Below are 13626 nucleotides of genomic sequence, written 5' to 3'. Positions count from 1 at the left end.
TGTCTATATTTTTGTTTTTTTTTATTTAATTTCCGATAAGTATCGGAACTAACACCTTAACATTGAAATACAGGAGGTCGACGGACTTTTATTCATAAAATGTATAACGTTTACTCTCTGTACTTGTCACATAACCATTATGGATTCGTTAAAAAATGAAAAAAGTGCTTCGTTTCTTGCGTCTCATTGCTGTAATCCTCGCATAACGTTCTCTACAAAAATCTCGAGTCTTTAAATTTCTCCACAAACTCTCTCAAAGTTTTGTCCTCCTCTCACTCTCTAGCACAGTATTTAATCCCACACGCAGTGACAAAAAACGAACTTTTGTGGGGCGGTTGGCACGACAGCGTTACCTGCGACTCAATTTGGCGGTGTTCGTGTGCCGGTGGGGGAGGGGGGGGGCGGGAGAGGGGAGGAGGGGTTGACTGTCGTGTGCTCCCAACCGACCGACATCCCAATAAGGAATTTCGTCTATCGGTTGGTCAGAATGCCTCCATATGTCATTTTATCGGTCGGTCTGTCGCTCTGTTGTTGCATGTGCAGGCCCTTTATTTTCACTTGCTGACTAACAAAAAAATGTTCCAGGGCAACAGACTTCGAGAGATCGATATTGTTAGTGAGAAATGGAAAGCACCTCCTGTTTCCGGCTGGCACCGGACAACAAAGCCGGAAGTCTTTCTCGTCATTCAGTCGATAGAAGAGTCTACCAGTAAGTAGCGTGGAATCGTGATTCTGTTGATTTTTGTGTTATTTCGTGTTTTTTTGTTGTCAAATTGTGTTTATGATGATAATTATAGTAGCTCTTCAATACTTATAATTCAAAACATGTGTTTTAGTAATATAATAAGATGATTTGAGTTTGTGTTTAATCATACAAACTCGGATAACAGATCATCATATTACGTTATAAGCCTATCCCACATAATTCCCCTTGTGTGTGAGACGTGCATTTCTTGCCAGTTCCGTCGTTTTATAGATATTGTGTAAATTTTATTTTGTTGTTGCTTAAAACGGGCTGAATACATGCCAGAATGGCCACGTGCATCCGTAGTTATGTTACCAGTCACGTAACTGGATAGGAATTTTCTCTCTGTATTTGCATGCATACCGTCTACTGCATAATATGTCTTCATTAGAAAGAAAAAAAAAGTTGTCAGCAAACCGAAGATATTCCGTATTTGATATTTATTTCAGTGAATATTGCATGGTGGTGCCAGTTCGTTGTGAACGAGATAAGTTGAACGTGTAATTCACTAAGCCGTCGTGATTTTGGGATGGCAATAGGAATCATATTTTTAATTATATTCATAACACGTTTCAGAATCCGCCTTTCCCCATTGTATTCTGTAAGCGGTCGTATCCTTTCTTAACATCTCATTATAACATCAACGAAATTAATAAAGTTTCGAATCGTCATCGCAGTTGATGACCTACTAACTTACAAGTAAGGGGGGGGGGGTTAGAAGGTACAACAAACTGCTGTTAAAATTTGTGGATCAGATTATTAAAGCATAAGGGTGTGACTCCAAAAAAATTAATAAAGAGGAAGAACAATCAGAGAATAGAGCATATTGCACTAAAAACTGAACTTTGGCCTTGATATCAGTTAAAGGTAGGGAATGAACTTTGTTCCTGGAGTAAGATTACGTGTTTGTAGTTCTAATGCGGTCCTACAATCCTGTGAAAAAGGATTTTTGTTACTGATCTTAGATGCTGCAGTGCATTTGAAGTAGTAGGCGTGCATAGTGCTAGGCCCGTACACCTCTCTCCCGTTTGCCTATATATCAGTCATAAGTATTTTGTTTTTGTGCTGTATGCTTTGCAGGTGGTTCTAATTTTTTAGTTACATTCTTTTCACATTCTAAGCTCAGTGGCTGATGGGAGCATATGTAACGGCATTTTACATGTGCAGTCACTCCCATCAACCACTGTGCCGAGTGTCGGCACGAATTGTGATAATTTTCTCTCCGTAATTGTCACTTTTCTTAAAAATTATTAAATTGCAATATAAATTCAGTTTTCTATTATATTGCTGCTGTGTGTACGAAAAATACAAGGATTTCACAAGCTGTGACATGGTCCCGAATCTTAAGTGTCCTGAATATAGAATAGATTTAGTTTACTTCATGTCGACGGTCACAAATTTTTTGTCATCAGATTACAAGTTTTGGTCTATAATGACGATTTCAGATGTGCAGCAAAATATGGGGAAAACACAAATACATTAGCATATTGTCTATGGCTTAAAGTAATAAAATACACCATAATGAAAAGTATTACTGACACATATGTGCATTTATGCTCTTTAACTGTGGAGAGGGAGACCTGTTTTATAAAAAACGTGCCGTAATATATTGGAGCCATAGTGGCATCACGAAATCAGCACCAGCATTGTCAGATACATACGAATAACAGCATAAGTAAGTCATCTTATCAGCAGCAGCACTATTCAAAACTGCCGCACAGTAGCCACAAAATGTTGTGTAGCATTTTCAACAGATTTCACTACTGTAGGCATACACATAGTCTTCAGTGATTAATTGTTAAATGTAAAATAAAGGGGGATACAATCAGGAAATTCTCTAAAGGGCTTATAAGGTGGAAGAGGCGTTACAGTTATAAAAAGCAATGAAATAAATTAAGATTAAAGTTAGATTGTTAAATAGGAAAATGTTAAGAGACAATTATGGACATATGCTCAAGTGGTAATATTAAAGATAATGATGTAATTAATAAACAGCTTTTTCAGAGTGCACAGAACAATATAAAAATGTCAGTAATACTTTTCATTGTGGTCAATTTTATTGTTTTAAGCCTTTGATAATCTGCTAGTGTGTTTGTGTTTACCCATATTTTGCTGCAGATTTGAAGATGTCATTATTAACCAAAACTGGTAGTCTGATGACAAAAAAAATTGTGACCATAGATGTGATGCAAAAGAAATTTATAACACAAGGGTTGGCCATGACATGACTTACGTCAAAATCTGTTCATGGCCATAGACAGAAAACACTTAGTACATTATTCTTGAGATAGATTACTTGTTATTAGTGATAGAACTAAGTCTCCAACACAATAACTATTGTTTAAATTTCCACCAATGCAAACTTTGTGTTGATTGTTCTTCTTATTACAGAACATGGCGGACGCTGCTCCAGCCGGTGGACGAGGGGGTTTTCGTGGTGGTTTTGGTTCCAGAGGTGGTCGTGGAGGCCCAAGGGGTCGTGGTCGTGGTAGAGGACGTGGCAGGGGCCGTGGAGGCAAAGAAACTGAGAAGGAATGGGTGCCTGTTACCAAGCTGGGTCGATTGGTGAAGGATGGGAAAATACGCTCACTTGAGGAAATATACCTGTTCTCACTGCCGATTAAGGTATATAGCTTTCCCATGTAATGCTGATAAGAAATGACATAAGAAGAATCTCAATAAATTTTCTCTCTTTCTAGGAGTTTGAAATAATTGATTTCTTCCTTGGCACCTCTTTGAAAGATGAAGTTCTTAAAATCATGCCAGTACAGAAGCAGACTCGTGCTGGTCAGAGGACAAGATTCAAAGCATTTGTTGGTAAGGAATTAAGCTTTTATTCATCTCTTGATATATATTATCCTTAATTTCACAAGATATTGTAGTGAGAATACCTGTGCCTTTCCCTATTTGTTTTGAAAGTAGCACCGAAAAACCCCATCATGTCTAGATGACTTGTTATGGCAGTTCAGGTGCAAGAGAATCATTTGGCCCTGAACCATTGGGCAGTCCTGATTTGGAGTCTCCACACTGATGTGGGCCATACAGATGATTTTATGTTACATTATTTCATGTGCTTTTCATTAACAGTTGTAGATGTAGTGTTCAAAGTATTTGTTCCCATACTTCCAATTGGATTCTAATGCCTTTGTTTTTCTAAAATTATTTTAATTGTGGATCTCAACCCTGTATTGGGAGTAATTGTATTTAGTCTTGGCAGATTGTTTATTTTTGGCAAGTGGTTTAATAGTTCACTAATTAACTTGCAAATCTTATGTAGCATGTCTTTCCCAATTGACATTATAATTGCACTTCTTTGCAGCTATTGGTGACTCTAATGGGCACATTGGGCTTGGTGTGAAGTGTTCCAAGGAAGTTGCTACAGCTATTCGTGGAGCAATTGTTCTTGCAAAGCTGTCTGTTGTGCCAGTTCGAAGAGGTTACTGGGGTAACAAGATTGGAAAACCACACACAGTGCCTTGCAAGGTTGGTTTTGGAAATTTAATAATTGACTAAATTTTAGTATTAGACAGGAATCTTTCAATCATTTGCCAGATTAGAATGTCAGCAGAGTTATGCTTTGGGAGCCATATGGAGATGACTTATATGTATTAGTAAACTATTTCTACATTGGAGATGATGTGAATGTTGTTCGGGGTGTATACAATCCGGGAAATCCGGCTAAATTCTGGGAATTTTTCGTGTGATTTTGGCTGGTAAGACCTGATAAATAGCAAAATGCATCAAAGGCTTTACGTCGAAGACTGTGGAATGCTTAATAACAGCAGATGTCTTCTGATGAATGTGAGCAGTGCCTTCTCCCGCTTCTTGCTACTTGAAGTGTGGCTGCAGCAGTAGCAAGAAGCGGTCATGACACACAGAAAAATTTTTCTGGTGCACCCAAGCTGCCAGATTCACACGTGTGGGTAGAGCAGTCTGGGTTTTAGTGGGGAGTATAGTGACCCGTGTTTGTTTGGTGATTTTGCTGTTTCCTGATGTCCTATTTCGTCTTCGTTTACAGTTCACACGCCAAATGAATACAAATTGATTTCTATGGTTGGGAGCTATCAAGCCAATTTAAAAAAAATGCATGTAATTATGGAAGGCTGTTATTTTCAGTTTTCTGATTTTATTTTATTTTCACTTTTCTGGCTGTCATGCATTAATCACCTTGCACAACAGTGGAGTAATTTTTGTCTGTCTGCTAAATTAATATGGCTTTTATTAATCTTTTACGCAGATGCAGTCAATTTACAAGAAACGAAGTGTTTCATGCTACATTATTGGCTAGTTTCGATTGTTCACTGAATTCCAAGGGCACGTTTCTTATCTTCTGGCACGTATGGCATTATGCCACAATAAAGAATCAAATGTGAGACTATTCAATACTGGTACTCCAAGAAAATTTTCATCCCAAAAAGTGCACTGAAAAGCTTGATACCAGGTTAGGGCCTACTTCATTGTGAATCTGGACATAATGAATGTGTCCTTCAAAGCGAATTATGCATTTTATGAAAGTCCTGTGCTCTTTGAGTATCCTCTGATGTCCTGTTTCTTTTGTGGCATCATAAAAGATCTCTTAACGCTGTATGTGTATGAGCATATTGGCTTTCTACATCATCATAGCTGCCCATGTGCAGTGACACCTGTTTTTGGCACTCTCTGGTGGCTGCTTAAAAGAACCCATGTCTAAGAGGTCATAGGAAAATACTGCAAATGGTTTGGTTCTTCGAAAAGTGTTATTTTCAAGGGAAATTTTCTTTTAATCAAGATGGAGTATGTTACGTGTGAGAATGTGCAATGAATTTCTTAAATCACAAGAGCATTTGGCTCTCATTTAAAACTTAAAACTTTCAGGATCAGCCACTTAGAATAATATCAAGCCCAGAAGACCAGACATTGATGTCATTGTTCAAAATTTTACTGGCACATTTGTGTGATGTATCTTAAAGTGCAACTCACGCTAAAAAGATCAATGCTATATATGAAAGCTTAACTTTCCTTGTTACTTATTAATCATCAAGACAAGTATTACATGTGAAAGCTACATGTGGTAGCTACACTAGGTACATTAATTAAACCATTAACTTTGGCTATTTGTGCATTCACACTACTTAACAGTGATAGTGTTGCTGTTGGCTAACTACATCATCATATGTCCTATATTCTGAATATCTGCTGTGACTCGCTGACTTGATCATGTGATGTGAGCTATATGATTGGCTACAATAGCACATTGCAGTCTCTATTTCAATGCTTTGGAAACTTAGGTGCTGTGTTTAATGGAATTCGAATTCATACTATGAAAAAGTGCAGTGCACATATTGCTGCACATCAAAGATCTTTCCAAAACACTTCCCTGTCCCCTTCCCCCCTGCCAAGTCTCATTTTCTAAAGTGGTGGGAAGTTCTCGCTGGTGTGTAAAACCTTTACCATTCAATGGATTGATGGTTTTATAGCTCTGAGAGAAAGTACACTGTCACTTACCGTTGAAAAAGTTTTTCACTATTGAAGTGTATTTTCACATGAGAAAAAGTGATTTTTTAACTGGGAGACCTGGGAATTTTTTCTTGTCTGTGTATACATCCTGGTTATTTTAGTGTAATTTGTAAAACTCTTTTAAGTTTCGTGTTATATATAAATATGGAAACACTATTAGTCATTTGTACTTTAAATGTTAACTGGAGATAGTCGGCATTGAGGCTGATAGGTATCATTTCTGGATGACTAATGAATTTCAGGTTTTTCTTTTTGCGTATTGGGTGGCAGCTGTCGTGGAATAGGAGTAAAAAAATAACTGTAAGCAAGAGACAGAATATAGTAATTGTAAAGCATGCCACACTGTTCACATATACCATTTAATCAGTTGTCCCTACTGTCAAGGGACAAAGCTTTTTTATAGATTTTTAATACCAGCCAAACTGAAGAAGTTCTGTGTTAAAGGGAAGCCCTTATCCACTGTTGGTCCATCTTTGATAGTGCAATGAAACAACTGCCAGGGTAGCATACAGTGTCCTTCATTTAATTCGTATGAAGTCCAGACTCTGAGTGATGAAATCTGCAGAGCAATGAAATATGCATTCGCTGTTCAGGTCTTTGCCAAGGACGTTCTCCAAATATTGTGAAAGTAAAATAACTAACTTTGGTGCAGACCTAGAAAATTAAAAATCATGCCAAGAAGGAATGTGGAATGGGTTGAACACAACACTGGCAGTAGGAAGGTGAATGGAATATTTGGTGCATCTGTAAAGATCATGTAAGATGTAATTCGCCTATCTCCATTGTGTATTTTGGGTAGGTGTTGCAATAGTTTGGGAGAATAGACAGGAATTGATCTCTATTTGTGATGGAGTAATGTATGGTGTGACTAATATTGGTACCAAGTATGTGTCTATTATGTATTGTCTAGTGGCTTGTGGAGAATATATGTAGATGTAGAAGCCTCTGATTTGTATAGATCTTGTAGAAGCCTCTGATCTGCATAGATCTTTTGGCCATCACTTTGGAGTGTATGTTTGATCTTAACCATTTTTGTTCTGTGATGTAATTTCTTTTGACAGCAGTTTATATAACTTTTTCAAATGTGTAGAAATATGTTATCAAGTTATCCACATAACATTTCTTGCAGATTTCCATTTCCTATTGTGCACTTAAAAATTAATCTACTGTTTTCAGGTCACAGGAAAATGTGGCTCTGTTCAGGTGCGTCTCATTCCAGCACCTCGTGGTACAGGTATTGTGTCAGCACCAGTACCAAAGAAGCTCTTGCAGATGGCAGGTATTGAAGATTGCTATACATCAGCTCGTGGTTCAACTGGAACCCTAGGAAACTTCGGTATGTTCACTTTGTATTGATGCTTAACATTTATTGTAACTTTCATGCTGCAGTACATTGTAAGGGTTACCATTTTTATGGGAATATGCCAATTATTTCATTAATTTCTTTTCAGCTAAGGCAACGTATGCTGCTATTGCAAAAACGTACGCATACCTGACTCCAGATTTGTGGAAAGAGGAGCCACTCACGAAGACACCCTACGAGGAATTTGCAGATTACTTATACAAGAATAATCGCCCTGTTGCAGGTTCCAATCCTCAGCGTGATGTATAAGGACTCTGTAAATTCAAGATGGATGAGATTCCTTGTACAAATGTTGCATTTTATAATTTGAATAAATGATACTTGAAAGAAGTTTTCTCCCTGTACTTCTTATCACATGTGTTATACATAAGTGGTGCTGGAAATGGAATCTCGAAAAAGTAAGAAACGGCTAAAGAAACTGCTTTGGTTGTCTTGCCTCTCTTTGTTTTTATGTTGGAGATGCAGGTTCACTTCCAAAAAAATGAAGTAGGTTACTTTCTAAACATCAGTTTTCTTCAGTTTCTTTTTTAAGAGAAACTATTCCCATACTAGGTTTGAAAAGGGTGGATGACATAACTTATAATTTCATTACAACTTATACTCAGCATAACACGTCGTGAGAAGAAAAACAAAAAACAGTAGTTTTTGCTGTGTGCTCAGTGAAATTAAATAGTAAAGAGTTGATGTTTTATTATCTCTTAATGGAGTTTAATTTTGTAGATTTCACTTCAGTTATCTTTACACCTAACATAGTTGCAACACATACATGTATAATACTTCCAACCATATTAAGGAGGCAGGCAGGTCTTACTTTTTTAGGAGGTTAATGAGGAGGGCTGGAGTTGGAAAGTGCATTTCATTGAAGCAATAATAGATAACTTGGTGTAATTATACAAAGTAATGATAAATAGGTATGAAAAATTGTTTTTGGAATAATACACAGTGCATTATATAAGTAGATGAAAATTTTATATTGCAACAAGACAGTGCTACTACGTACACAGCCTCAAGTACTATGCTGTTCCTGTGTAACACTTAAGGCAGCTAGCAGACTGCATGTTTTCCTGATATACTGTATGTTGAAAATAGATTCAAATCTTGCACTAAAAGCAGTCATTACAAAAGTGATTTGAGGAAGACGCTTCCCCAAGTATGTGACAAAATGTATGCAGTATATCACTGAAAGTTTTTTTTGGCATTTGTTGATACTTTCACAGTAATTCATCCTTGCACAACATTAAATGACAAATTGCCCTTGTGCAGGTTTTTATTTTTCTAGATATATTCAGTCCATGTTACCATGAAAACTGCAGGAACAAACAAAAATCTGTTCTAAGAGTGTCCATTTCAGATGGTGCAGTGAGTGGTTAAAATTTTCACGATATTGCATTTTTAATATTTTACACGTCATACATAATATACTACAGCATATTGTTAGTACAGTGACTTCTCAACTAAGTAAGTTTCAAAGCTGAAATACATAGATGATGTATACAATTTACACTTAGTGAATGTGAAGTTAGAAGTAATCACATAAGGCTGCTGGAAAGAAAACTAATAAAATACATACTGTTAGGTTTATGGTGACACAATAAACTTTTCTTTTTTGTGTGGGGGGTGAGAGGTGTCTTCGAAATGTATGCAGGTGCACAATTTCATGTTTCCATTAGTTACAGTACTCATATCATTTCCACTCATCCAAAATGAATTGTACAGCTCAACTGAAATGAATTTTTCCTTGTGTGTTGGCTGTTAGGTCCACCTAATTGCACTTATCATTTGCTGTAAATAGGCCACACAACCATTTTAAATATTTTCTTTTTCAAGGTAAATGTTATCTGCCTTGGAGTTTTGGTGTCAAACGTGATTACGTTCTCTATACTCTTGCAAGGAATGCTTTGAGGAATACATAGAGAAGTTTTTGAAACATTCACCCTTTCACATCCCTCACAAAAAGTATGTATTGTGTAACATTATAGGTTTTTAACTTTGCTGTCTGGGATGAGGCATTAGATAGTGTATTAATATAAGGTATTTGTGCCCTACAGCACAATCCATCAAAAATGTTATGTTAAGAAATATATTCTGACTTTAAGGGCAGACAGTGAAGGATATATTTTCTAGTAATGCTTACTACCAGTAGAAATCAAACAATGGGAAAGTACAGGATGGAATGTAACAATATTATGAAAAGGAATGTTGCTACTCACTGTATAGTGGAGATGAGTTGCAGATGGGCACAACAAAAAATACTGTCACGAATAAAGCTTTCAGCCATTAAGGCCTTTGTCAACAATACATACACACACACACACACACACACACACACACACACACACACACACACACACACACACACGACTTCTGTTTCAAGCAACTGGCAGTAGTGTGGTTATCAGTTGCTGAGACTTGTGTGTGACACAAGCTCTGCTGTCTTGCTTTCCAAAGGTGGGTTGACAAGCTATTAAGTAGTTATAATGATTCGCCTCTATATATATTCTATGTTAACAGTAGTCCAATGTTAAAAAAGCCTGAACGAATGAGTTTTCTCAGTGGAAAATATTTAAAAAAATTTGCACCGAACTTGTGACAAGTCTAAAACTGATTTTTTTTTTTTTTTTTTTTTTTCTCTTAACAATAAGTCTTCAATTTTGTGTGTGTCTTGTTTTCAGTCCTAGATGGATTTTGTAAAGCAAGACGTAACACACATACAACAGTCTGTTACAGGAAATTTAGAAATTCAGTGGGGAAATACAGTGTACATAAAGTCTTGGAACAATTTCAAATATTTATTGCACAAGAACCAAACATACATATATCATTTTGAAGAGAAACCATGACAATTTTTTTTTCCATGTATACTGCCACAGCGTATTTGGTAATTTGCTGATAGTGCTTGTCATAAACATGGTGAGTTCAGGTGCGGGGCGAGCTTTGTGTGTTGGAGTTTGTGATATGGCCTCCCTGATCACCAGATCTCACTCTGTGTGACTTTTTTCTGTGGGGACACATTAAAGATTTGGTGTATGTACCATCTCTACCACATGATGTAGCAGAGCTCCGGGAGAGAATACGGGAAGTGAGTGCCACAGTTGACGATGCCATGCTGGGACAGGTATGGCAAGAATTCAGTTACCGTAGTGACACCTGGCTGGTCACTCATGGTTTGCATATCAAATGTTTGTAAAAAAACTTTCAGTTTCTCTTCAAAATGCAATATGTATTACATCAGTAAAATGTTAAGTTCTTGTGCAATAATTGAAACTGGGCTGGGCACATGCAAATGTAAGTTAGGTGTTCTTTCTTATAAACTGGTTGATTTGATAGTATAGTAAAACCAAGCTCACCATTAACTGTAGTCATGGTATTTATTATCCCCAGTTGGAGATTTTATTTTATTTGTTTATTTTTTGGAGGGGGGGGGGTGTTATTGCTCTGAGGGTACAGGGTTTGAAAACTACACTGGCACTCGGGCTGATATTGAAGTTAGCGTGGCTAGTCAATATAGCGTTAGGAGTCAGAAACTCATTGAGATTTTGGTTTTGTTAAGATTTACATGTAAACATTTTGTTCAATGATTTATTATTATACCTATGATCTGGAAACAGATTACTTTCTGAGATTGATTACACACAAAATGCAGCTCACTTCAATACAGATATTGTCTTCAGTACTAGTCAAAGATAAACTGGTTCATCTACTTTGCAAGAAGATAGACCTGGAGTTATTTTTTTATCAATTTTAATTTAGAAAAAGAACTGTTACTGTTGTCCACTGACAGTGAAGTTAGTTTGTACATGTTTTCAAAAAAATTGAGAAATACTAGTATTAAATTATTTGAAGTTGAATAATTCAGCATGTCTTCACACTGTGGTGCGATCATCAGAGAAGGCTGGCAAAAGTCTTGCACTGAGGTGACAGAAGTCAAAGGATAGAGATATACAGTTGGTGGTAGTATCGCATACCCAAGATATAAAAGGGCAGTGCAGTCATTTGCACTCGGGTGGTTCATGTGAATAGGTGTCCGGTGTGATCATGGCTGCATAATGAGAATTAACAGACTTTGTATGTGGAATAGTAGTTGGAGCTAGATGCATGGGACATTCCATTTCGGAAATTGTTAGGAAGTTCAATATACTGAGACCCCTACTGTAAAGAATGTGTCAACAGTACCAAATTTTAGGCATTACATCTCAACATAGACAACGGAGTGGCTGACAGCATTCGCTTAATGACCGAGAGTAGCGGCGTTTGCGTAGAGTTGGCAGGCATACGACGAATGTATCTACTAGTGAAATCTGGTGTTGATTGGCTATGGCAGTAAAAGACCAATGTGAGTGCCTTTGCTAACAGCACGACATCGCCTGCAGCACCTCTCCTGGGCTTGTGATCAGTCAGGTGAGTCCCCATTTCAGTTGATAAAGAGCTGAAGGTATGGTTAAAGTGTGGTGCAGACCCCATAAAGTGTGGACACCTGTTTTCAGTAAGGTACTGTGCAAGTTGGTATTGGCTCCATAATGGTGTGCACCGTGACGAAATTGATTATGTTAAGCTACTTAGAGACAATTTGAGCCATTCATGGACTTTGTTTCCAGACAATGATGGAATTTTTATGGATGAAAATGCACCACAATTGTTTGCGATTGGTTCGAAGAACATTCTGGACAATTTGAGTGAACTATTTTGCTGCCCAGATTGCCTGACATGAATCTCATCAAACATTTATGGGACATGACAGGAAAGGCAGTTTGTGCACACTTCTGCAATTTTTGATGGCTACAGAGGCAGCATGGCTTTATATTTCTGCAGGAGACTTCCAGTGACTATTTGAGTCCATACTATGTCGAGTTGCTGCACTACGCCAGGCAAAAGGTGGTCTGACACAATATTAGGAGGTATCCCATGACTTTTGTCAACTCAGTGTATTTATATATGTGTGGCCATTCTGTCTGCGAGAACAGACACCACACATAACAACAGCAATGATGACCAGTGATCCCTTCAGTGCAGATGCCCACCAAGCTTGAACTTCTGCAGGAATTGGCGTACTGCCACGAGTAATGAGCCTAATGAGTGTGGGAACTACTGATGTAGTGTGATATAGGTTGAGAATTTGGGTTGGATGAGAAGTGTGCTATGGTAGTCCATGCAGTTATGGTGACCACTTTATCCAGATGGGATAGTGGTCAGAGCATTTGCCTTGTAAACAGAAGACCTGGGTCCAAATCCCGGTCTGGCACTAATGTTCAACTTCCCTCATTGATATATATCAATGCCCACTGGCAGTTAATCTCTTTAATTCCTTTGTGTAATGGTTCTGTTTCATTAAAGAGATGGTTTTGATCAAAATCCTACTTAGCTGCTGCTCAGTTTATTTCTGTGTCTAGTTTTTCCCAATGATACAGTGTGTATCATAACACCAGACAACTAACACAGAAGAATAAGATACATACTAGTAAACATGAGTCCACAAATAAGCCATTTGTGAAATAATTGCTAATAATGCGTGGTTACGAGTCACGAGTAACTTCAGCATGAAATAGTGTCCTATTTAGTGGAAATGTACTTCAAGTCTAAACATTTCCATCGAGTTCCCATTTAATTGCCTTCAAATTTCAGTCAACATGAATTACAATATTACACTTCAGCACATTTCAAGTTAAAATTTACTGTATGCTTGCACTTGATATCAAATGGTATATCAGATATCACTTGACACAATACTCTGTATTAAGGTATTTTCTTTGGTATTCTGATGATGGGTCATTCCCAAAATGCATACATAAAAAGTTTTAACAAGTGGATTGTTGTTATCAGCCAATAAATGGTGATAAGAACATGTTCAATAGGTGTGAGAAATACGACAACACAGGCACAATACATCTTTACACAACTGTATTCTGCACATGAGCTACACATCTGCTTCAGAGTCACTCAAGCAAAAAAAGGTCTTTGTAATCAAGATGAGTAATCTTGACTCTTCTTCAGCTCGGTTGGTGAAACTAAGTTGGCTGGTGGTGCT

At 37.4% G+C, this 13626-nt stretch overlaps 1 protein-coding gene across 1 annotated transcript; it reads left to right on the top strand.

Moving 5' to 3' along the window:
- The first annotated feature begins 585 nt into the window (after positions 1-585).
- LOC126175955 (40S ribosomal protein S2) lies at positions 586-7934 on the top strand. The gene is made up of 6 exons (XM_049923042.1): positions 586-709; positions 3137-3370; positions 3445-3562; positions 4065-4228; positions 7418-7577; positions 7693-7934. Exons 2-6 carry the CDS (start codon positions 3140-3142, stop codon positions 7851-7853), a joined length of 834 nt encoding a protein of 277 aa, XP_049778999.1. The 5' UTR covers positions 586-709; positions 3137-3139; the 3' UTR covers positions 7854-7934.
- The last annotated feature ends 5692 nt before the right edge of the window (positions 7935-13626 follow it).

The sequence above is a fragment of the Schistocerca cancellata genome, chromosome 3, assembly GCF_023864275.1.
Source record: "Schistocerca cancellata isolate TAMUIC-IGC-003103 chromosome 3, iqSchCanc2.1, whole genome shotgun sequence".
NCBI classification, from domain to species: domain Eukaryota; kingdom Metazoa; phylum Arthropoda; class Insecta; order Orthoptera; family Acrididae; genus Schistocerca; species Schistocerca cancellata.
This window is presented reverse-complemented; position numbering and strand designations above follow the sequence as displayed.

Coding starts and splice junctions, on each gene's coding strand:
- LOC126175955 (XM_049923042.1), top strand. CDS start 3,140: ATGGCGGACGCTGCTCCAGCCGGTGGACGAGGGGGTTTTCGTGGTGGT. Junction 4,229..7,417: donor CACACACAGTGCCTTGCAAG/GTTGGTTTTGGA, acceptor TACTGTTTTCAG/GTCACAGGAAAATGTGGCTC. Junction 7,578..7,692: donor TGGAACCCTAGGAAACTTCG/GTATGTTCACTT, acceptor ATTTCTTTTCAG/CTAAGGCAACGTATGCTGCT.